We start from the raw sequence: 22395 nt of genomic DNA, 5'->3' as shown, positions 1-22395 counted from the left end.
AAGTGATTTTTGATTTCTTAATTAGGTCACATGACCTTGCAGAACTTTCTGCCCTATAGAAGAGGTAATATAGGTATGCAACAGAATCTCCACCTGTTGGCAAGCACTCCTCAGGAAAACAGAATTAAGAACTGAACAATGGGAGTAGAAACTGGAGGTATTTGTATAGGTGACATTTTTCAGAACTATGTTCCACAAAACACTGGTCCTGTAGCCGTGGTCCTCAAAACAGAACAAAAACCAAAGCAAACAGAACGGGGAGCTTCTATAAATTATGAACGTGCAACATAATCTATTTCCCTTTTAAAAATTTTGGTTTTGGGGGGGCGCCTGGGTGGCTCAGTCAGTTAAGCATCTGACTCTTGATCTCAGCTCAGGTCATGATCCCAGGGTCGTGGGATTGAGTCCCGTGTCGGGCTCCACACTACTCAGCATGGAGTCTGCTTGTCCCTCTCTCTCTCCTTCTCCTTCTTTCTCTCTCGCTCTCTAAAATAAATAAATAAAATCTTTAATTTTTTTGGTTTTAGTTTTGAGGAATCTCAGAGTTAGACTTGTTTAACTTCCTTGAACCCAGCATTTTCCACTTGAGTACAGAATCTCCTCTCCTTCCCACCCCTTCCGCCCATGCAGATTTGGTCCTATAAAGAACGCATTGGGAGCCTGCATGATAAAGCATGTGTTTTCCAGCGTCGCTAACCAGAGCAGCGGTTCCTGACCTTTTCCACACTTGAGGCCCCTTTTGTTATATGTAGTGGGTAAGAACATAGGGAGAGGCCACATTGCCTGGGTTCAGATGCTACCGCATGCTACCTGTGTAGCCTTGGGCAAGTTACGTTACCCCTCCAGCGTTCTGTTTCCTTTCTTACTGGAAGCAGCCATAGCAGCTGAAAGATGAAATGAGTCAAGTGCGCAGAAAAGTGCCTGGATGTAGGGTTCCTCAAAAAGGTTAGATGTTACTGTGATTATCCACCTCACCCCGCCCTGATCGGGATTTTATACATCTCATTTGGTAACCTCCTTTTCCCTGTTGCGTGGTCAAAGACACAGTTACCGTAGCTCTTCCCATGGGTTTTCTCTTTCCTGATGTGCCCTTCCCATAGCCAGTCACCCCTGTGCCATTGGGTTTAGAGTTTATCTTACTGCATGCTCAGGTGGAAGAGGGCAGGTGCTAGTCAGCTCCAGATGATAGTTGCCATGTGGGAATATAGACCTACAGACAACTCGACTTTTTATCTTTTTAAATAAATCTAAATTTATTTACATTTAGTTACAAAAAGGGGGGAGGGACAGAGGGAGGGAGAGAATCTCAAGCACATTCCACACTGAGCGCAGAGCCCTACGTGGGGCTCAATCTCACAACCCTGAGATTATGACCTGAGCTGAAATCAGGAGTCGGTCACCCAACCGAGACACCTACAATCTGACTTTTTTTTTTAAGACTTTATTTATTTGACAGAGACAGAGAAAGCACAAGCAGGGGGAGTGGCAGGCAGAAGGAGAGGGAGAAGCAGGCTTCCTGCTGAGCAGGGAGACCGATGCAGGGCTCGATCCCAGGACCCTGGGATCATGACGTGAGCCAAAGGTGCCCCGTGACTTTTTTTTTTTTTTAAGATTTTATTTATTTGAGAGAGAGAAAGAGCAAGAGCATACACAAACTAGGGAAGAGGCAGATGGAGGGAGAAGCAGACTCCCCGCTGAGCAAGGAGCCCAACTCAGGGCTCGATCCCAGGACCCTGGGAACATGACCTGAGCCAAAGGCAGTCGGTTAGGCATCTGACTCTTGGTTTCGGCTCAGGTCATGATCTCAGGCTCCTGGGATTGAGCCCCACATCAGGCTCCACACTCAGCAGGGGGCCTGCTTAGGGATTTCTCTCCCTCTGCCCCTCCCCCCTGTTCATGCCTGCTCTTTCTCTCTCTCTCAAATAAATAAATCTTTAATAAATAAAAAGAAAAAGGTGCTAGGAATTTGCATTTTTACATGAGATTTTTTTTTTTTAAGATTTTATTTATTCATTTGAGACAGAGATACAGAGAGCATGAGCAGGGGAAGAGGCAGAAGCAGGCTCCCTGTTGAGCCAGGAGCCTGATGCGGGGCTCCATCCCAGGACCCTTGGATTCATGACCTGAGCTGAAGGCAGACGCTTAGCCATCTGAGCTACCCAGGCACCCCTACGTGAGATTGTGGACCTATTTTATAAAAAGCATGTGCAGGACAATCAGATCCCATCTGTGAGGTCAGCTCAGCCTAAGGTTGCCAGCGTGTAATTTCACTTCTCACAGTTGCTCACAACTACCTGCTGTTCTCCATCCCACCCCCACCCCCTACGGTGGCTCAGGGGGATGGGCTGCCAGGCTTTGTGTCCTGGCTCCAGCACACAGCAGCTATGTGACCTCCGGTAAGCTCCTGAACTTCTCGGTGCTTCGGTCTCTTCTTCTTTAAGCTGAGAGTCATTCGGCATACCTATTGAGTGAGGCTGTGTGAGGCTTGAATGAAGTGATAAACATTGAGCGTTTAGCAGGGTCCAGCCTGTAATGGGTACCAACATTCCCAGGAGCCTTTGTTTTCTCCCTCCGGGGATTGACAAGCCCGGTAAAGCCTCTCCCCTTTGCCTTCCAGGTACAGTTTGGCCATGCCGGAGCTTGTGCCAACCAGGCTTCTGAAACTGCAGTAGCCAAGAACCAGGCTTTGAAGGAGGCAGGAGTGTTTGTGCCCCCGAGCTTTGATGAACTGGGAGAAATCATCCAGTAAGTGGACTGTGGGGAGGATGCCAGCCTCCCGCTCCCTTTCCAGGTCCCCTGTGAGGATTGCAGCCTCTCTGACACAGAGGTGTCTGAAATTCCTGGTTCCTTTCAGGTGACGAGTGCAACTGTACAGATGGTCTGAAATCTTTTCTTACTTTTCGGTTTTTGTTTTCTTTTGTTTGTAGACACCGCAGTTACAGGCCATTCAGACTGGTATTAAAACATGTTCGGTTTCTGAGCCTATCTACTTGGCTGTTCTGTAAATAAGAAGTGGGCATAGAAACCGTTAGAAGATGTCACCTCTAATTGATTGATAAACAGTTATTGGATAGCCCATTGTGTCTTCCCATTCCTCCCCTCTGTCCGTCCTTAGCCTCCAGAGTCAGCTTCCTGTAAAGCCCCGTGGGGTTGGTGGATGGTTCTTGGCCAGAACCGGTTTTCCTTCAGTTCTCAGGCATCCAGCTGGTGTAAGGCATCCCCTGGTGTAAGGCATTGCCAGGAGGGGGTGCAGAGCTAGAAAACCTAGAGTTTTGGGGTTGGATGGAGGAGCGTTCCTGGGATGGCTTAGAAGCACCCAGAAGCATAAAATCCACATGGCTGTTTCTTTCCTCCCCTTCTCCCGCCTCCCAGGTCTGTGTATGAAGATCTTGTGGCCAAAGGAGTCATTGTACCTGCTCAGGAGGTGCCTCCTCCAACTGTGCCAATGGACTACTCCTGGGCCAGGGTAGGTGCTGCAGATGCCTCTCAGAGTGGGTGAGGCAGACTGGGGGGCTGACGGGGTGGGTTTTGAGTTGACTTGGCTTGAATTCCTGGAAACCAGGCCTGCCCTACTAGTTGGGGCAACCCTGTAAATCACTGCTCTGGCCTCCAAACCCTGCCCTCGAGGGCGGCTCTACTCCAAGGGCATCGGAAGAACCTTGACGATTATTCTTGGCTTCCAGCCCCTCCTTGTGTGCTGGAGCTTGTGAGCTAGCCCCTTTCCGACCAACAGGGAAAGCAAATTCAGGGTCCCAAGAGGGCGAAGGGCAGCATGTATCTCCCACAGCCATGTGGTCTCGCCTGGCAGTGGGGGCTGAAGACAGATAATGTACCCTAGAGTAGTTTGCACTTGCTCGAAGGGGCTTCACGGTGAAGCAGAGTCCGCTCTGCCTGTTTGTCTAAGTGGCAGAGATGAAAAGTTAATGTTCTTAAGACACAAGAACTCTCTGAAATCAGTTTTTAAAAGACCACTAGAAAAATGGGTAGGAAATGGCCTTTCAACATGAAAAAGTAAATGCTCATACTCATTCGTTATTTCTTTATTTATTTTTAAAGATTTTATTTATTTTTTAGAACATGAGTTGGGGGGCAGAGGGAGAAGGAGAAGCAGGCTCCCCGCTGAGGAGGGAGCCCAACACGGGGTTCGATCCCAGGACCCTGGGATCATGACCTGAGCTGAAGGCAGATGCTCAACCGACTGAGCCACCCAGGCGCCCCTCAGCCTCACTCATTATAAAAAGGAGCCAAAGGAAAAGCTGTGATCCCAATTTTCCCCTTTTGGGTCAACAAAGAAAAAATTCTTCAATAATATGTTGTGCCTCTGTGGGTGTGAGGAGACTGGTGCGTTTGTCCGTCCATTGGTGGTGGGAGTGGAACCGAGTACAGCCTTCCTAAATGGCAGTTGGGGAATATCAGATTTAAAAGTGCTTGTCCCTGGGGCGCCTGGGTGGCTCAGTCAGTTAAGTGTCTGCGTTCGGCTCAGGTCATGATCCCAGGGTCCTGGGATCGAGTCCCACATGGGGCTCCCTGCTCAGCAGGGAGTCTGCTTCTCCCTCTCCCTCTGCGGCTCCCTCTCCCTCTGCTTCTCCCTTTCCCTCTGCTGCTCCCCCTGCTCGTGTGCTTGTGCGCGTGTTCTTTCTCTCGCTAATTAAAAAATTTAAAAACTTAAAAAAGTGCTCACCTCTGGGGCACTTGGCTGGCTCAGTTGGGGGAGCATGTGACTCCTGATCTCGGGGTCGTGAGTTCAAGTCCCAGATTGGGTGTAGAGATTACTACCAAAAAAAAGCACTCACACCTGATGGCATATTAATCCCATATCTAGAAAGCTACTTCAGGGAAATGCTTATGCATTCACACAAATGTGTTGAAGATTTTTCCAGTTAATGGTTATCAGTGGAAGAATGGCTCAATTGTATAGCAGTTAAAAGGAATGAACTAGATCTATGTATGTGCTGACATTTATGGAGTTCAAGTTCATTGAGTAAATAGGATATTACGGGACAGTATATTATGATTATGAAAAAAAGTGTTGTGTATTCTCCATGTGTGTTTATATATAAATAAAAGTAGAGAACCAGATAGATGTCCATTAAACTGACAAACATTAAAGTTAGGCATTTTTAAATTAAAATCAATAGGGCCCTTCTCCCCAGTGGTTAGTGCTGAGATTGCAGAATGTGTGCTCCGGGCTCAGAACACACATTTATTATTTAAAAATTCCAGATTGATAGGGGATAATTGGAGAAATGGGCCTAGGCAGAGTTGGCAATGATGCCCCCATTTTGCCCCAACTCTGGAAGCTAGGAGTTCAACCCAGTCCCTTTTCCTGGGTGAAGGACATCTTGAGGGGATCCCCTGTTTCCACAGCCACGTGCCTCCTTACATTTTGGTGGGGGGTTGGTAGCTGAATGTGGAGTGTTAGAAAAATTTCCCTGTAGATTCGTTCTTGCATTTCTTAGCCAGGTGACCTTGGGCTGGTTTCTGAGCTTCGTTCCCTCTCCTTAGGACACATTTGTGGGGTGAAAATGAACGTGTGGATGGGAACTGTGGGTGCTGTGGGCTTGGCGTTCCTATTTTCTACGACAAAAACCAGATAATAAAAGGGCTTTTGTACTTCTTTCTTGGGATGAGTTGGTCTGAGTGTTGGGTACTTGGCAGTCAGAATTTAAGACCTACCTGAGACACTCTGGTTCTGTGGTCACGTCGTGCTGCTCCCCTCTCCCCCCGTCTCTGCTCAGGAGCTGGGCTTGATCCGCAAACCTGCCTCATTCATGACCAGCATCTGTGATGAGCGAGGACAGGAGCTCATCTACGCAGGCATGCCCATCACCGAGGTCTTCAAGGAGGAGATGGGTATTGGCGGCGTCCTTGGCCTCCTGTGGTTCCAGAGAAGGTGAGGTGTGCAGGGCAAAAGATGGCAGGACCCCACCATCTGTGGCTCAGAGTTTAGGGTTTTCCCCTGACCAGGGAGTGGAGGTGGGCAGTCTTGGGGAATATGTCCAGGATCAATCTTTATGGCCACAGATCAATTGCAAGGTCAGAGGAAAGAGATACCGGCTATTCCTAGGTCTTCCAAGGACAGAAAAGCCAGTCTCGACTAAGAAGTAGAAAGCAATGACCTCACCAGGAATCTTGGATCAGCCCCTGTCCTTGGTGCTCTTAAGGAAAGAGAGTAAATGTAGGCCTCTTGAGAGAAAGGTCTGGATGGGTCTGGTAGCTCAAAGAGTGCAGGCCTGGCAGAGTTGCTAAACAGGTGTGAAGTCCCTTGTACTGGGTCCTCTCTCTTATCAGCCTGAGTGTTAGAAAAAAATTGGTTTCTCTGCAACTCCCAAACTTAGCCCTCCAAGGGGGCCAGTGAGTACCTGATTCACAGATCCCTGGTTTGGGGTGGCACTGGGCCGAAGTCCAGGTCAAAGTCTTGGTTTGTGTCATGCCCTGAGCTGCAGAGATGGATCTCGGTCCTGCTTTAGGCCCTTCCTGGGAGGAGTTCACAGGTTGTGACACCTAAGCGGGTTTCCCTATCTGCTCTTGCATCCCCATGTCTCCAGACTTTGTTCTTAATCATCAGCTGGGGCATTGAACCCTGCAGGAGGCCTGGGGCCTCCTACACAGGGAAGGGGACAGGAGTCTCACTTCTCCCTCTGACACATAGAGGGAAGCCACAAATACAGGTTACACTCTCTTGCAATAATTCATGCTGAAAGCCATTGCCTAAAGAAGAGATTTTCAAACCCTGGCAGCTAACCCTGTTTTAAAAGCAGTATTTGCGGGGCAGCTGGGTGGCTCGGTTGGTTAAGATTCTGCCTTCAGCTCAGGTCATGATCCCGGGGTCCTGAGAGCGAGCCTGGCATTGGGCTCCCTGTTCAGTGGAGAGTCTGCTTCTCCCTCTCCCTCTGCCCACTCCCCCCTACTTGTGCTTGTATTCTCAGATGAATAAATTTTTAAAAATCTTTAAAAGCAGTATTTGCTATCAACAAGTTAGGAGCTGCTCAAGAATTGGGAGGTTTTGCCGTGGGATTGCTTGATAATAGTATGAGACACGGGTTGTGAAGTTGCTACCCTTCTTGAATGTGACTTATTGAGGGAGGATGGGAGCAAGTAGGAGCTTGGCTCTTCAGGTCAGCGTAGCTCCTGCCCAGCTGCTCGCCTCTGTCTGACCTTCCTCTTAGTGCCCCTCCCCTCTCCCTCTAGGTTGCCCAAGTATGCCTGCCAGTTCATTGAGATGTGTCTGATGGTGACCGCGGATCATGGACCGGCTGTGTCTGGGGCTCACAACACCATCATCTGCGCTCGGGCTGGGAAGGACCTGGTTTCCAGCCTCACCTCGGGGCTGCTCACTATTGTGAGTACTGGCATCCTGGGAGGTGAGCCCTGCAGGGGACACATGGCTTTGGCGACATGCGCTTGGCTGCCACAGGGTCCTAGAAGGGGCCTTGGAGTGTAAAGCCCCGTCACAGGGCAATTCGGGGCATGCCAGATTGGTCTGCGAAGCTGAAGGAGGCTCTTCCAGCTCAGGGCAACATGGGCTTGCTTGTCCCACAGGGGGACCGGTTTGGGGGTGCCCTGGATGCCGCTGCCAAGATGTTCAGCAAAGCCTTTGACAGTGGTATTATCCCCATGGAGTTTGTGAACAAGATGAAGAAGGAAGGAAAGCTGATCATGGGCATTGGTCACCGAGTGAAATCGGTAAGTTGTGGCTCTCCTTAAGGACCGATCTGCAGGTGGATGGTGATGAGACAGCATTGTTCTAGTTGGGAACCTAGGTTCCTGACTCTTAACTGGCAAAGCTTTGGCTGTGTTGACAGATGTCAAAGATAAGGCAGCTATTTTTCCATTATAATACAGAATGCCTTTAAACTGCATTAGAATCAGGGACCGTGTTCGTTCTGAGGAACATTCCATCCAGGCTTTGCAGCCACAGTGACCTCCTCCCTTAGCGAAGAGACATGCTAGGTCAGTATAGACTCCAGAAAGGGAGGAACCCAAAAGCCTGAGTGTGGCGGCACAGGTGTGACATTCTCTCCGAAAGAGGCCCTGTGCTGTGGGCTGGAGCAGTGCTATCTGCCTGAGAGCTGATAGGCGGTGGCTGAGGTCACTGTAGTATTGGAGTTGGCTGGTGCCTGAACCACCTCCCTGCCCCACTGACCCATTATTGCTTAGCGTGAGTCTCCTAACAGATGGTGCAGCCCCATGCATGGCAGGTCCAGGGCTTTCCTTAAAATTTCAGGGGTGCTCTGCTGCCCCACACCAATAAGTGCTTGCCAGTTTAGAAATGAAGAACTCTGTCGAACTTTGTTACAGCTTGATGAGGCTGCTGAACTAGTGGGCAGCATGGTTAGTGGCCAGAACCTAAGACTTTTGGTTGGAGAGTAAGTGAGCCCTGGCCCCCTGCTGCTTAAACCGAGGCCCATGGCCTGTGGCGCACGCAGTTAACATCTCCGGGTCTCAGTTCCTTGTTGGTGACATAAAAGAATTTAGAAACCTTAAACCTCACAGCAGTGTCATCGTCTGTGCTGCACAGAATCGGACATGTGGATCAGGTCTCTGAAACACACCTCCCGGATATGGTGCATTCTGTCTGTGGCAGGAGTGCAAACATGTCTCTTAATAGCTGTGTTAGGGTATAACACAGCTCTGTAACTTTGGGTCACTTTCTAGATAAACAACCCAGACATGCGAGTGCAGATCCTCAAAGATTACGTCAAACAGCACTTCCCTGCCACCCCTCTGCTTGACTATGCACTGGAAGTCGAGAAGATTACCACGTCGAAGGTAAAAGAGAAAATGTCCCTAATTCCCAAATCATAGCTTGTGGGTGCATTACTTGGGGGGAAAACAAGAGCCAGCCTACATTTTGATTGTGGAGCCAAAATCAAACCTGGTTTTCTGGGAAATTCTATTTCTGTTCCACTGCTAAGTTCAACAGATACATACCATGTGTCAATTAGGTGCTGGGTCCTCTGCTAGACATTGGGAATTGAACTGACACTTCCTTTCCTAACCAGCTGGGATGTTTTGGTGGGAGGTTTGTAAATTGTGGTCAGAATTTGTAGTTAGGTTAGTAGTAGTAATTGTGGAAAATTACAAAGAAAAAATGAGAAATAATAAGTGCTTTTAATTTTTTGCCTTCCCAGAAACCAAATCTTATCCTGAATGTAGACGGTTTCATCGGAGTTGCATTTGTAGACATGCTTAGAAACTGTGGGTCCTTTACCCGGTGAGCTCTGCGGCCATTTTCTTCTTAACAGTTATTGATGCTTGTTGTTTCCTTCCAGTTCTAAAAGCAGTGCATGCTCATTACGGAGGATTTAGAAAATATGGAGAGGTATAAAGAAAACAAAAATTATCTCTACTCTTAACCACCCAGAGCACCCTTTCTCTACTTTGAAACCAAAGAGAGCTAGCTTCTCATTCTAGGGCAGAAGTTGTACTGTCTGTGGGGAGGAGGGCGGTCACGTGAGCCGTTTTAAAACCACAGGTTGATTATTTGTTGCAGGGAGGAAGCTGATGAATATATTGACATTGGAGCCCTCAATGGCATCTTTGTGTTGGGAAGGAGTATGGGCTTCATTGGTGAGTTGGTAGTTGTTGCTGTTATTAAGAATTCAGTTTGGGGGCGCCTGGGTGGCTCAGTGGGTTAAGCGTCTGCCTTCGGCTCAGGGCATGATCCCAGGGTCCTGGGATGAAGCCGCATCAGGCCCCCTGCTCAGCGGGGAGCCTGCTTCTCCCTCTCCCTCTCCCCCTCCCCACCACTCTTGCTTGCACTCTCTCTCTCGCTCACTCGCTCAAATAAATAAAATCTTAAAAAAAAAAAAAAAAATTCAGTTTGGGTTGGTTTCCCCCGATGGTTCAGCTCTAACACTTACCGATGTGGCAAGTTTCTACATGTCACGTTATCGTCATCATTGTTCCTAATTCTTCCTTTCTTACTTGAACGTCCCCCTTTATCTTTGTTCCTTTGTTCTTGGAAATGACTGACTGCTAGCCTGGGAAAACAGAATGAAATCTAACAGTTGCTTTTTACCAGGCTGCCATACACTTATGCAGTGGATCTGGATTTACTTCATTTTTTTTGTATTAGAAAGAGTTGTCGTCCTTATTCCCCCTCCTCACCACACTTTTAACAGACTCACCAACTCTGAATAAAAAGATGCCTTTGCTCCATATTTCAGGACACTATCTGGATCAGAAGAGGCTGAAGCAGGGGCTGTATCGTCACCCGTGGGATGATATTTCATATGTTCTTCCGGAACACATGACCATGTAATGAGCCAGGAACCCCGTTGCAGTAAAGTGAAGACGAGAACTCCTCCCCTGGGAAACAAACAGCGTGCAGACAGCTGGTACGGGAGCTTGCTCTAGGATGGACCTGCAATGTAAACAGCCACTGGCGGACAGGCACCGAAGACAGCCATGGGCTAACACTGTTCAGTACACACAAAGAAGCTTAGTATTTTTTTTATAAGCATCGAAATAAAAACCAAGCCAATAAATTGTGACATTTGCTCTGCTACCTGCTGTATTTATTATATGGAAGCATCTAAGCACTGTAAGGATAGTGTTTTTCCTCATTGTAGGGTGTTATGATGTTGCTTTCTTTTTTCCATTAGTTAAAAAAATTTTTTTCCCCTTGGAGTAAGGGAATGAAACTTTTAAGATCTCAAGACACTATCAATTAAAAGCATCCCTAATGTCTTATTTTTCCACTTTTTCCCGTTCTTCCTTGTATAACCCGAAGAGCATTGTGTTAATCTGATTTTTAAAGATCTTTTTATGTGTTATGTGTTAAGGGTTTGTTTGGTATCTCACTGAAATGTTGTACGTTGCAGACCAAACTCTGCTTATATCAGGGGGATGGGACCATTGCATCCTTAGCCATTGTCACAAAATCCGTGGCATGGTAATTTAAAATGTAAAGTTGTAACATACGTATGTTTAAAACAGAAATGCAAAGCGAAAAGCTGTGAAATGTTTCGTGTCTTTCGTTTTCTATTTATGCAACTGATTTATCAGTCTGTTACTGAAGTGTGGGTTCAAGGACTCATCTTCACCCAGTTTGCATCTGTAATCCACCAAGATTCTGGCAGCTGCCACCTCAGTCTCTTCTCTGTATTATGTTTGATTTCAATAAACTATCCAGTAATAATGAAGACACACTACTGTCTCATCTCCTCCATATCCTTTCCTCTCCTCTGTATTCCTTTGAATGTACATATACTAACGGTTTTACTACATGTCATTTTTTTAAATGTTCATCCGCCTCTTCATACACACACACACACACACACACACACACACACACAAAGAACTAATCAAAACACTGGCTTCAAAGAAAATCCCCTAAGGGGGGTCCTGGACGGTTCAGTTAGTGGAGCATGTGACTCAATCTCAGGGTTATGAGTTTGAGCCCCCATCTTGGTTGTAGAGATTATTAAAAAATAAACTTAAAAAAATGGTGAACAAATACAATTTAAAAACAACAAAAACCCTATCTTCTCCCCTAAATCTGTACCTGTCCCTTTCTCAGTGAAGAACCAAAGCTCTACCCAGATACTAAAGCCAAAGAGAGTCATCCTTTCTTCCACTTCTCTCTGGTTGTCACCTCCTATGGATTTATCCTTTCATTATCCCCCCGATCCATCCATATCTGGTCTGACTGGTACCCCTAGTGCCACTTTTTCATTATTTCTAGAGCCACCAGTGCTATTTTAAAACACGAATCTAAGCCACTCCCTTGCTTAAACCCCCAAAGTGGCTTCTATTGATCTTTTTCACAAGTATGTATGGAACAATAACTGCAGATCAAGCACTACGTAAAACACAAGAATCTCGTTTAATCCTCACAGCAATCTCCCAACATAGATACTATCCTATTTTTAGAAGATACTAAGTAACTTGCTCACTCTCATCTGCTTAGCTGTGTCTCGGTCTCAAACCTTTTCTTTTGTAATGTTTACTCCAAATTCATTTGAAATTTTTGGTAAAAGTCCACTGTTGCCACCCGAGACACTAACAATGGGTTATGGTCCAGGTTGGCTTTTGTTGTACAACATGACCACGAAGAACGTGCCACTCTAAGGGGAAGGAGACAAGCCATTCTCCCACCGAGACTTGGGTGAGACGTCTGGGGAAGCAGCACCGTTGAGCCCTCTCCAAGGTAGGAAGGCTCTGGGTGGGCGCGTGCGCGCGTGCGCGCGTGCGCACACCAGCGGCGCCCGGCTCCGCCCCGCGCCCACTATTTATTCCCAGAATCCCTCTGTCGCACCAGAACGGCTGGATCGTTCCGAGACTGCGGAGGCCGGGCGCGGCGGCGTCAAGATGGCGGCGGCGGCGGTGGCTGCGGCTGCGGCGGCAGCAGCGGCCGCATCTCTTCAGGTGCTGGAGATGGAGAGCATGGAGACCGCCGCCGCCGGCTCGGCAGGGCTGGCCGCCGAAGTCCGGGGCAGCGGCACGGTGGACTTCGGGTCTGGGCCCGGCATATCTGCAATGGAGGCGAGCGGGGGCGATCCGGGCCCGGAGGCCGAGGATTTCGAGTGCAGCTCTCACTGCTCGGAGCTGTCTTGGAGGCAGAACGAGCAGCGGCGCCAGGGCCTCTTCTGCGACATTACCTTGTGCTTCGGCGGCGCGGGAGGCCGCGAGTTCCGGGCCCACCGCTCGGTGCTGGCCGCCGCCACCGAGTACTTCACGCCCCTGCTCTCGGGCCAGTTCTCGGAGTCCCGCTCGGGCCGAGTGGAGATGCGCAAGTGGAGCTCCGAGCCTGGGCCCGAGCCCGACACGGTGGAAGCCGTTATCGAATACATGTACACCGGGCGCATCCGTGTCAGCACGGGCAGCGTGCACGAGGTGCTGGAGTTGGCCGACAGGTAGGCGGGATGCGGAGGGCCGCGCACGGGGCGGTGGAGATGCTCGCCCACTGAGGGCCTCATCCAGGGAGGGGGCGGGGGAGGCAGGGAGGCAGTGCGACCCCGAGGAAATGCATTTGTTTGATACTTATTGAGTGCCTGCTGTGTGCTGTGGGGCAGCCACTGCTCTGGGTACTGAGGATGCAGCCGAGCGGTCTGACGAGGGCGCGCTGCTCTTAGGGAGCTCAGATTCCAGGTGGAGGGACAAAGGCAATGAAAAAGAAAGTCTGCATGTAATCAGTGCTGTGTTGACATTTAAAAAGGATGAAAGGATAGTGATTGGGTAGAGGAAAGACCTTTCTGAGGAGGTGACATTTAAACCGACCTCCAAACGGCAAGAAAGACCTACCGTGCAAAGATGGGAAATGAACATTCCAGGCAGATAGCGCAAAGGCGTTCTGGCAGGACCCAGTTTGGCTTAAAGAACTAGAAGAAATATCCAGTGGAGCTGGATCTCGTAGGTGAAGGGTGTGTGAAATGTATTGAAATAAGGAGTTTGATTTTTTTTTTTTTTTACTGTGCGATGGCAAGCTGGGTGAAGAAATCTCCTGATTTAATTATTTTAAAAGCCGATTCTGCTACTGTGGGAAATAGACTGTAAGGGGTAGGAATGGATGCTTCAGAGAATGGTTAGGAGGCAGGCGAATGCCATTTTTAGAGATGTGGAGGAGTCTGTTTTGGCAGTATTGGGTTACAGGTACATTATTTTAACAAATACCTATTGAGTGCCTGTGATGCATCAGATCAGACACCGGGTTCTCAGGTGCTGGGAATTCAGTGGTGAACAAAACAGATAAAAGTCCCTTTCCTGGGATGCCTGGGTGGCTCAGTCGGTTAAGCGTCTGCCTTCGGCTCAGGTCCTGATCCCGGGGTCCTGGGATGGAGTCCCACATCGGGCTCCCTGCTTAGCAGGAGGCCTGCTTCTCCCTCTGCCTGCCGCTCCCCCTGCTTGTGCTCTCACTCTGTCTCTGGCAAATAAATAAAAATTAAAAAAAAAAAAGTCCCTTGTTGCACTTACCTTGGTAGATGGACAATAAATAAGTAAAATAGATAGCATGTCAGATGATTGTTATACCTTTGATGAAAAACAGAGCATGGTAAGGGCATATAGAAAGTGCTGGTGGAGAGGCACTGTGTTTTTTAATTGGGTACATAGAGAATACCTAATGAAGAAGACATTTTGCAAAGAACCTAGGGAGATGAGGTAAAGAGTATTTCATGTAGGGAGCACAGGCGGAAAGGCCCTGAGGTGGAGCTTATCTGGATGTTAGAGAATAGCAGGAGGCCAGTGTGGCTGGATCAAATGGATGCAGGTGGAGAGGGTGGGAGAGGCCCCTCAGGGTGGTGATGGGGATGGATCTAGTTTCCATGGAGCTTGGATTCCAAAGGCCTTGCAGCCTGTGGAAGGAGCTCTTACTCTGAATGACTATGAGATGGGAAGGTTTTGGGGGCAAAGGAATGATGCAATCTGATTTGAAGAATTTTCTTTAGGGGCAGAGGAACAATGCAGTCTGATTTGAAGAATCTGCTGTGTTGAAAACAGGATGGGGCTCCTGGGCAGAACAGAGAGATTAGGAGGTTGGAATGGTGGTAGAGGCTCGGGCTGAAGAAAAATAAAGGTGATTAGCGCTTCAATTCTAGATATGTTTTGAAGGTAGAGGAGACGAATTTGCTGGTGGGTTTGATGTAGAGTATAAGAGAAAAGACTGCTAGTTTTTTGATCCGAGCAATTGGAAAGATAGGGTTATTTATTTATTAAGACGTGGAAGAGTGTAGGAAAGCAAGTTTGGGAGGAAGATCAGGAGTTTGGTTTTGGTCCAGGGAATGTCTGAGGAGGCAGTTGGATATAAGAACATTGGAAGCTAGAGATTGGGAGGAATATGGCATATAGATGGGTAATTAAAGCCATGGGACTGGATGAAATTACTTAGGAAGAGAGTGTAGACAGAGAACGGGCAGGATTGAGCCCTGGGGTTCCAAAATGTTAAGGAACCAGCAGAGGAGATGGGTCTCACAGGGTGTAGAGGAGAGAGTGTAGAGGAGGAAGTAGCCTAATCACGTCAACTCTGTCAACCATAATAGATTGTTGGATTTGGTAGTAATAGAGGTCCTTGATGGCATTAACAAGAGCCATGTAAATTTTTCCTTTAAAGAGGGTCAGAGTAATGATACACATGGAAATGTTTGGGGAAGAGTCAGGGGAGGTCTTTTCCCCCCCTCTAAGTTAGGAGATGAGCTTGTTTGTGTGCTTGGGGGAAAAAAAAAAAGAATCAGTGGAAGAGGAGAAATTGATGTTACAGAAGTAGGGGAATAATTGCAGGAGCAAAGTCCTTAAAACCAAGAAAGGGATAGAATCCGTATTTAAAATGGAAAAGTTGGACAGGGAAGGCAGAGTATAGGATAGAGCTGCAAGCAGATTGGGCGATGGGGAGATGGAGTTTCTGCCTGATTTCTGGTTTCTCAAAGCCCAAGGTTGGGTCATTCATTAGAGGGTGAGAAAGGATGGGGGCAGGTATAGATCTGAGAGAGGGATATTTGTAGAATGAAAACGGGTAGAGGAGGGTCATTGCAATCACTCAAGCTCTGTTTGTGTCTGTCGTGTGGGCTTATTTCTCAGATTTTCCCTACTTTATAGGGGAATTGGAGGTGAGGAGACAACACCCTGGCAATTTACGTAGAACTTTGAACTTCTCTCCATCTGTCAGCTGCTTTAGCAGCTGCCTGGTGTTAGACACTGTTCTAAGTGCCTTGCAACCATCACATCTAATCTTACCCATCAGTGCTGAGGCAACGTCCCTCTCCCTAGCACCCATATACTGTCTGTTGATCATACGGCTTCCTTCAAGGGTACTTACAAGGAAATAATAGGAAGTGTCCAGCACACTGCCCAGCACATGGCAAATGCCTAGTGTATGAAAGCTGTTGTTTTCATAGAGCAGTGTTTCCAAACACCCTATCCAAGGGAGTATGAGTCAGTGCATTTAGGTGGGCAGACAACTTCTAGTCAGCTACATGCCAAACCACTTTCATATGTTTGTTGTTGTTTGAGTTTGCCTTGCCACCCCTGCTTTAATGAGAACCCAACTCAGGCTGCACCCGCCCGGCACCATCTCCTGCCCCCATCATCTGCCGCCCAAGGAGAAAACTGGTAAAGAGGCGATTAAAACCTCTGACCCGAGGCTTCCACTGCTGTTCCTTCTGATATTTGAGCAGACATAGCCTCCCAGGAGCCCCACAGTTCCTGTAGCATCTAGTAAAGGCTTAATAAAGTCTCTTCCCTGAGATCCTGCCTCATTGAAGAAAAGGCTGGTGGTTGACAGAGGATTAGGGCAGGAATGGCATAGACAAATTGGGATTGGGATTTGCCTTTGCCAATAAAAATAAAGTGTGGGACTATTGTATTTTATTTTTTTATTTTAATTCCAGTATAGTTAACATACAGTTTTATATGAGTTTCAAGTGTACTACAGAGTAATTCAACAATTCTATACATTACCCAGTGCTCACCATGATAAGTGCACTCCCCAGACCCCATCACCCATTTCATCCTCCCCCCTCCCCTTTGGTAGCCATCAGTTCTCTGTAGTTGAGTCTATTTCTTGGTTTGTCTCTCTTTTTTTCCTTTGCATGTTTGTTTTGTTTCTTAAATTCCACATAATGAGTGAAATCATATGTATTTGTCTTTGACTGTTGTGCTTTGTTAAAGGATATATTTCAGGAAACCTTACATTATGAAGAACTCACCATTGTGTGTGTGTTGTATGTATCATGTATAATTATATATAAACTATATAATACAAATAATTTAAAATATATCCTATATAAAGATGACTTTATGCTTTTAAATATACTTTTCAGCATAACCCTTTTTAATTTGGGGGGATTTGCCTTTTTGCAGATGTTAGGCATAAAGTGAGATGAAGCTTACTATTTTAATTTGTATAATTCAGATGTTCTTAAAATGCAACCACAAAAAATATGCACATTTGAAAATTTCTTTTTCTTGATTTTAGGTTCCTTTTAATTCGTTTAAAAGAATTTTGTGGAGAATTTCTCAAGAAAAAACTTCATCTCTCTAATTGTGTAGCCATTCATAGCTTAGCTCACATGTACACCTTGAGCCAACTTGCTCTGAAAGCTGCCGATATGATACGGAGAAATTTCCACAAAGTAATTCAGGATGAAGAATTTTATACCTTACCTTTCCATCTCATTCGAGACTGGCTGTCGGACTTGGAAATTACAGTGGATTCCGAAGAGGTTCTCTTTGAAACAGTTTTGAAATGGGTTCAGAGAAATGCTGAAGAGAGAGAAAGATACTTTGAAGAACTTTTTAAATTGCTCAGATTGTCCCAGATGAAACCTACTTACCTTACTCGGCATGTCAAACCAGAGAGGCTGGTGGCCAATAATGAAGTTTGCGTCAAGTTAGTGGCCGATGCAGTAGAGAGGCATGCTCTGAGGGCTGAAAACATACAGTCTGGCACCTTCCAGCATCCCGCCTCTCATGTCTCCTTATTACCTCGCTATGGGCAAAACATGGACGTGATCATGGTTATTGGAGGCGTGTCAGAAGGAGGGGATTATTTAAGTGAATGTGTGGGATATTTTGTCGATGAGGACAGATGGGTAAACCTGCCCCATATTCATAATCACCTTGATGGACATGCTGTTGCAGTAACAGAGTCCTATGTGTATGTTGCTGGATCAATGGAACCAGGGTTTGCTAAAACTGTGGAAAGATACAACCCAAATTTGAATACGTGGGAACATGTTTGTAGTCTGATGACAAGGAAGCATTCTTTTGGGTTAACAGAAGTCAAAGGGAAGCTCTACAGCATTGGAGGACATGGCAACTTTAGTCCTGGCTTCAAAGATGTGACTGTTTATAATCCTGAGCTTGATAAATGGCACAACTTGGAATCGGCACCAAAGATTCTTCGAGATGTCAAAGCGCTAGCCATTGAAGACCGGTTTGTGTACATCGCTGCCCGCACTCCTGTGGACCGGGACACGGAAGACGGATTAAAGGCTGTAATTACTTGCTATGATACGGAGACTCGACAGTGGCAAGATGTGGAATCTTTGCCACTTATTGACAATTACTGCTTTTTCCAAATGTCCGTGGTCAATTCAAACTTTTATCAGACAGCATCATGCTGTCCTAAGAGTTATTCTTTAGAAAATGAAGAGGCAGTAAGAAAAATTGCCAGCCAAGTTTCCGACGAGATCCTTGAAAGCTTACCTCCAGAAGTCCTAAGCATCGAAGGAGCAGCCATCTGCTATTACAAAGATGATGTTTTCATTATTGGAGGCTGGAAAAACAGTGACGATATTGACAAACAGTATCGGAAAGAAGCCTACCGGTATTGTGCTGAAAGAAAGCGGTGGATGCTTCTTCCCCCCATGCCACAGCCGCGTTGTAGAGCCACTGCTTGCCATGTGAGAATCCCATACCGGTACTTGCATGGCACCCAGAGATACCCTATGCCTCAAAACTTAATGTGGCAGAAGGACCGGATCAGACAGATGCAGGAAATACATCGGCACGCCCTAAACATGCGACGAGTGCCGAGCTCTCAGATTGAATGCTAGGTTCTCTGATAGGTGCGGCTTCAAACAGTTGTACCTGTTTCATGAGGCTGAGGATACCCAGGCTGTTACTTGAAAAAGTATGTCGATAACTTATTTTCTACCTAAACTGATTATTGTCCCATATAAAGGAAATAGAGTTAAACTGAAGAATGGGAAACTCGATTTACTATGTGGTAACATTTGTTGGTTTGTAGTCTTTTTCTGTCTTTGGTTTGTGTGGATGTGCTAGCTAAATGAGATCTTATTAATGATAAGTGGAAAACCCAGGGATAGTCACTTGGCTGTTTTTCCGCCAACAAGTTAAAACTCCTTTGTCTTAGGGATTTATTGTTTTGAACATGGCTTTAAGCAACAGTTTATTTGCACGTTTACTTTGATATTCCTTTTGGTTTTCTCCTGAATGGCTGGTTTTGAAAAGGGCAGAATTTATGCATTGAGCCCTCAACTGCAGGAGGTATGTGCAATAGTGAGACTGAGATTTGAAGGGAAAAGCACAAGATTTCAGCGAGATGATTTCAGAATATTTGCATTGATATTTTGTTGTATGTGCTTATCTAGAAATTCTGTTTTGCTTCTCTCTAGAAGAGATGACTGATGAGAAATTTGTGATTGGCTCATTGGTTTTTGAATATTTTTCATCTCTTCAGCAACTGTTAGAGACTTGGAGCCATCGTTCTGAGATGATGGTGGTTGACAAGAGTATTGATCTTTGGCTGATTGATTTAATACAGAGGAAGGTATATGTGCGAAATTTGTTTCTCTAAGAAGAAAAGTATTGTTAGTGTAGACTGAGGAATCAAAGGCATTAAAACATTTAAACACTTTTTTCGGGAGTTACAGGCTTACTTGAGGATAAATTACTGAGTGTGTAAATAATGCCTATGACAATCGACACTCAATGCCTTCAGTTTTAAATTTTGCTCTAATGTATATTGTAGAGAATCCTCATTCCTTTCTAAAAGAAACTTTTTCCAAAATGGGAATGAAGTGACAATTTAGAGAAATGTTGCTAAAGGGAAGCCTTATTGTTTCTCAGCCCTGGTTGTTGTACTGTTTTATCCAGTTGCCCTAGACTTTTATTGGAACTTTGAGCCTAGAATACCAAATTTAGGTGCACAATTATGGCTCTTAAAGATGTATTGCTTTAGTTACCTTTTATTTATTTTATGCATTCTTTTGATTCTCTAACACAGTCCCAAGCTTTATACAAGTTAGCACTCAGCTTAGAGGACTCCTGCCCTAATGGCTTGCAAAAGGGGTCCATCATATGTTTCTTGTTTCTTTCGGAATGTCTGTCTCCTTAGACATTCCAGAATACTGTTCTAGAAGTTGAATTCCAAGTGCAGTGATGATTTTTTTCCCTAGTCCATTATAATTAACCTCCTTATTGTATCAAACATCAAAAGAAAAAAAAGCACAACTAGAAATTTTGGCTCTCAATTTGCTGCAAGACTATTAATATTTAGCCCTTGGACTCTATACCAAGAACTTCCCTGAAATTTCTAAATTAGTATTCCTGCCTAGGACAAAGTTTGTCAATAAATGTGTTGGAAATCTGCTTTAAAACCATTTCATTTAGATTGGGATGGGGATAGTAAACTTAAAGTCTTGTTTCTGTATGAGGATATATTATCCTGTGCCATCTCTACCGTTTTATCAATTTCCATTTGTAGCTATTTTGAAAAAAGCCATTTCTGAGAAGTGCTAATTCTGAGTTGAGGTCTGAGCAAGTGAGACAGAAAAGCTCATTGAGTGATGTTCTCCTCTCTGATAGACTATGCTAGGTAGCAAACTTCCTTTTCTTGGTGGTGGTGAAATAATTTAGTAGCTCACTACAATGGGCAGTTTCTCTCTAGGAGGTGTGATGTAAGGTTTTTGGATCTTAGAGTTGTCTTCTGAGACCAATGTTACCAAGTTATTTGGGGGTGGTCTTATTTCATGTATGTGACAAGTTCTAACTCCTCTAAGATTTAGGTATAATCTGGTTTTGAAAACTTGATTGAAACTGTTGTTTTTTTAACTCAGCAGGCAACCTAGGCCATGGCTGAAAAGAAGGGGTAAGTCCTTCCTTGCATGATGTGTGCAGGTTTTCCTGACGACTGAATTTCTGATTTTCATATTTGAATTCACATGTGTGACTTCACGTCAATAACTTGTTTCTGAAATATCCTAACTAACTTGTTTAATAAGGAAGGAAACCAGAGTTGCTTAAATCTGTTCAAGGCTGACATTCTGAAATCTAAACTGGAAATAACTTCCAGAGTATTTAGAAAGGTTCTGACTATGATAACCAGCCTAAAATGGCTCTTTGGGAAAGAAATTTCCGTTTTGATGAAAACTTAGAAAGAGTGTGTTTGGTAATTTCGGCAGTTAAAAATATAGCTTTAAAAAGGACAGCTTAACATGTATTCAAGCAGACCTTTTGTTCTTGTTGTTGCTTTTGTTTTTGTTTTGTGGAAGGAAAAGAGAGGAATTGATTATACCAAAAAAATAATACCTATACATAATTTTGAGCTATTTATATCTTAGAATGGATATCCTTTAACTACACCTACCCCACCATGGCTTTAAAAAAACAAACCTGTGGTATCTATTGAGAATGTCAGTCATGAGCGTAGTGTTTAAGTAATACATTTCACTTGCAGTTGTTTGCATGATTAGTCTTGTATATCTTGATATCCAACTTTGCTTTTGCTGTGCCAATTCAAAGATATTTTACTAAGAAAAAAATCGCAATTCATTGATACCAGTTTTGTTTTGATGACTTCGTTTTATATAGTATTGTTGGGACCCAAAAATTTTAAAACACTAATATATATAAAAACAGAGGTTTGAAGCTGGAAAGGTAGTGTTTATCAAAGATTTGTGTGCTTTTGTTTTTTAAACTCTTCAGGTCGCTGGTAAGGCAGTTTCTAGGACACTTTTCTTTGTTTCTTGACTAGTGTAGCATGTGGTATGTTTAAATACTTCATTCTCTGCTTCATAATCCTAATAAGACACTATTCTGTAGGTAGACAAGTAAGCTAAATTGTACATTTTAGTTACTTGGCCTAATCAAGCATAACTAAAGGGACTTTTTTCGTACTTTTGTCAAATTAAGCTTAAATAAAAAGGGTATGTTGGCCACACTTCCTGTCTTTTGAAAGTTCACAGAATTGTGAAGCAAGTTCCTTGCCTCCACTAGAAAAATAGGGTATTTTTATAGGTTGCCATTTAACTGTAGAATATTTGAGAAACAGTTCAGTCTCTCCTTTAATTGTCAAACATTTTGGCATGGTCCATCACTCCAGTTTGTTGCTTTCTTGAGAATAGTCCATTTTTGTTGCTGTTATAATGCCTACATAACGTGTTCTGGTCCTTGGAAACAAAACAGCTCATAGTTGAGTGAGTAATACAGTAACAATAACATAATATAGTAGTCATCTTGCTTCAAGGAATTTAATTAGATAGCCAAATAACGGCTTTACTGATTACCTTGGTAGGGCTTTTGTCTTACTCTCTGAGCATCATTACAAATGTCTGACGTTGAAGCACATACAGTAGAGCACTTGTTGACTTAATCCTCCTGTATAATGCACTTGTGAAAAATTAAGCTTGTTAGATGTTTGAAGATTATGATCCATGTGCTAGGGCTCATTGAGTTATTTGTAAAATACATATTTAGTTCAAGTTGATACACGGTGAGTTTTTGGGACTATCAGTATCCAAGCCCCTAGTCTACTGAAAGTATAATCTTGGCTCTCTCCCTTTAAGTCAGAGGAGATGTAGAATTTAGGATGCTTTGAGACATTACATTGTAAAATAGCTTGTTTTATGTTCCTGAAGCTATCTTGTTCTGTGTTGAAGCTATTAATTGTCTCAGTGTAAGTTTTAAATAAACATATTTCTTTAGAGCTGG

General features: G+C 45.0%; 2 protein-coding genes and 1 long non-coding RNA gene across 5 annotated transcripts in view; 2 read left to right on the top strand and 1 right to left on the bottom strand.

Moving 5' to 3' along the window:
- ACLY (ATP citrate lyase) overlaps positions 1-11156 on the top strand; it is a 42571-nt gene extending 31415 nt beyond the window's left edge. For both annotated transcript variants that reach the window (XM_025861723.2, XM_025861721.2), the window contains 9 exons: positions 2618-2745; positions 3373-3466; positions 5739-5893; positions 7192-7342; positions 7543-7686; positions 8659-8772; positions 9135-9217; positions 9497-9573; positions 10173-11156. In XM_025861723.2, the coding sequence (XP_025717508.1) occupies positions 2618-2745; positions 3373-3466; positions 5739-5893; positions 7192-7342; positions 7543-7686; positions 8659-8772; positions 9135-9217; positions 9497-9573; positions 10173-10267 (1041 nt within the window). In that variant the 3' untranslated portion in view covers positions 10268-11156. The remainder of the gene's footprint in view (positions 1-2617; positions 2746-3372; positions 3467-5738; positions 5894-7191; positions 7343-7542; positions 7687-8658; positions 8773-9134; positions 9218-9496; positions 9574-10172) is intronic.
- On the bottom strand, positions 9096-10272 carry LOC141371841 (uncharacterized). Its single transcript, XR_012377104.1, has 2 exons — positions 10134-10272; positions 9096-9277 (listed from the first exon to the last, which is right to left on the bottom strand). It is a non-coding gene; the product is annotated as an uncharacterized lncRNA (long non-coding RNA).
- A 670-nt stretch (positions 11157-11826) lies between the features above and the next one.
- KLHL11 (kelch like family member 11) lies at positions 11827-22390 on the top strand. Of its 2 annotated transcripts, XR_003206046.2 has the most exons (3): positions 11827-12863; positions 16916-18574; positions 20523-22390. XR_003206046.2 is itself a non-coding variant. In XM_025861923.2 (2 exons), the coding sequence occupies exons 1-2, from the start codon at positions 12319-12321 to the stop codon at positions 18495-18497; spliced, it is 2127 nt and encodes a 708-aa protein (XP_025717708.1). In that variant the 5' UTR covers positions 11827-12318; the 3' UTR covers positions 18498-22390. The 2 variants fall into 2 exon arrangements, 1 of the variants encoding a protein (XP_025717708.1); XM_025861923.2 differs by having other exon boundaries at positions 16916-22390.
- The last annotated feature ends 5 nt before the right edge of the window (positions 22391-22395 follow it).

Source organism: Callorhinus ursinus, unplaced genomic scaffold (assembly GCF_003265705.2).
Source record: "Callorhinus ursinus isolate GAN/ISIS: 27379988/994484 unplaced genomic scaffold, GSC_fseal_2.0 scaffold108, whole genome shotgun sequence".
NCBI classification, from domain to species: Eukaryota; Metazoa; Chordata; class Mammalia; order Carnivora; family Otariidae; genus Callorhinus; species Callorhinus ursinus.
The sequence above is the reverse complement of the archived record's forward strand: the minus strand, read 5'-3'. Positions and strand labels throughout refer to the sequence as shown.

What these genes read in the sequence shown, in the direction of transcription:
- KLHL11 (XM_025861923.2), top strand. Translation starts at nt 12,319, where the DNA reads ATGGCGGCGGCGGCGGTGGCTGCGGCTGCGGCGGCAGCAGCGGCCGCA. An exon ending in GTGCTGGAGTTGGCCGACAG is followed by an intron (nt 12,864 to 16,915) that starts GTAGGCGGGATG and finishes TCTTGATTTTAG; the next exon opens with GTTCCTTTTAATTCGTTTAA.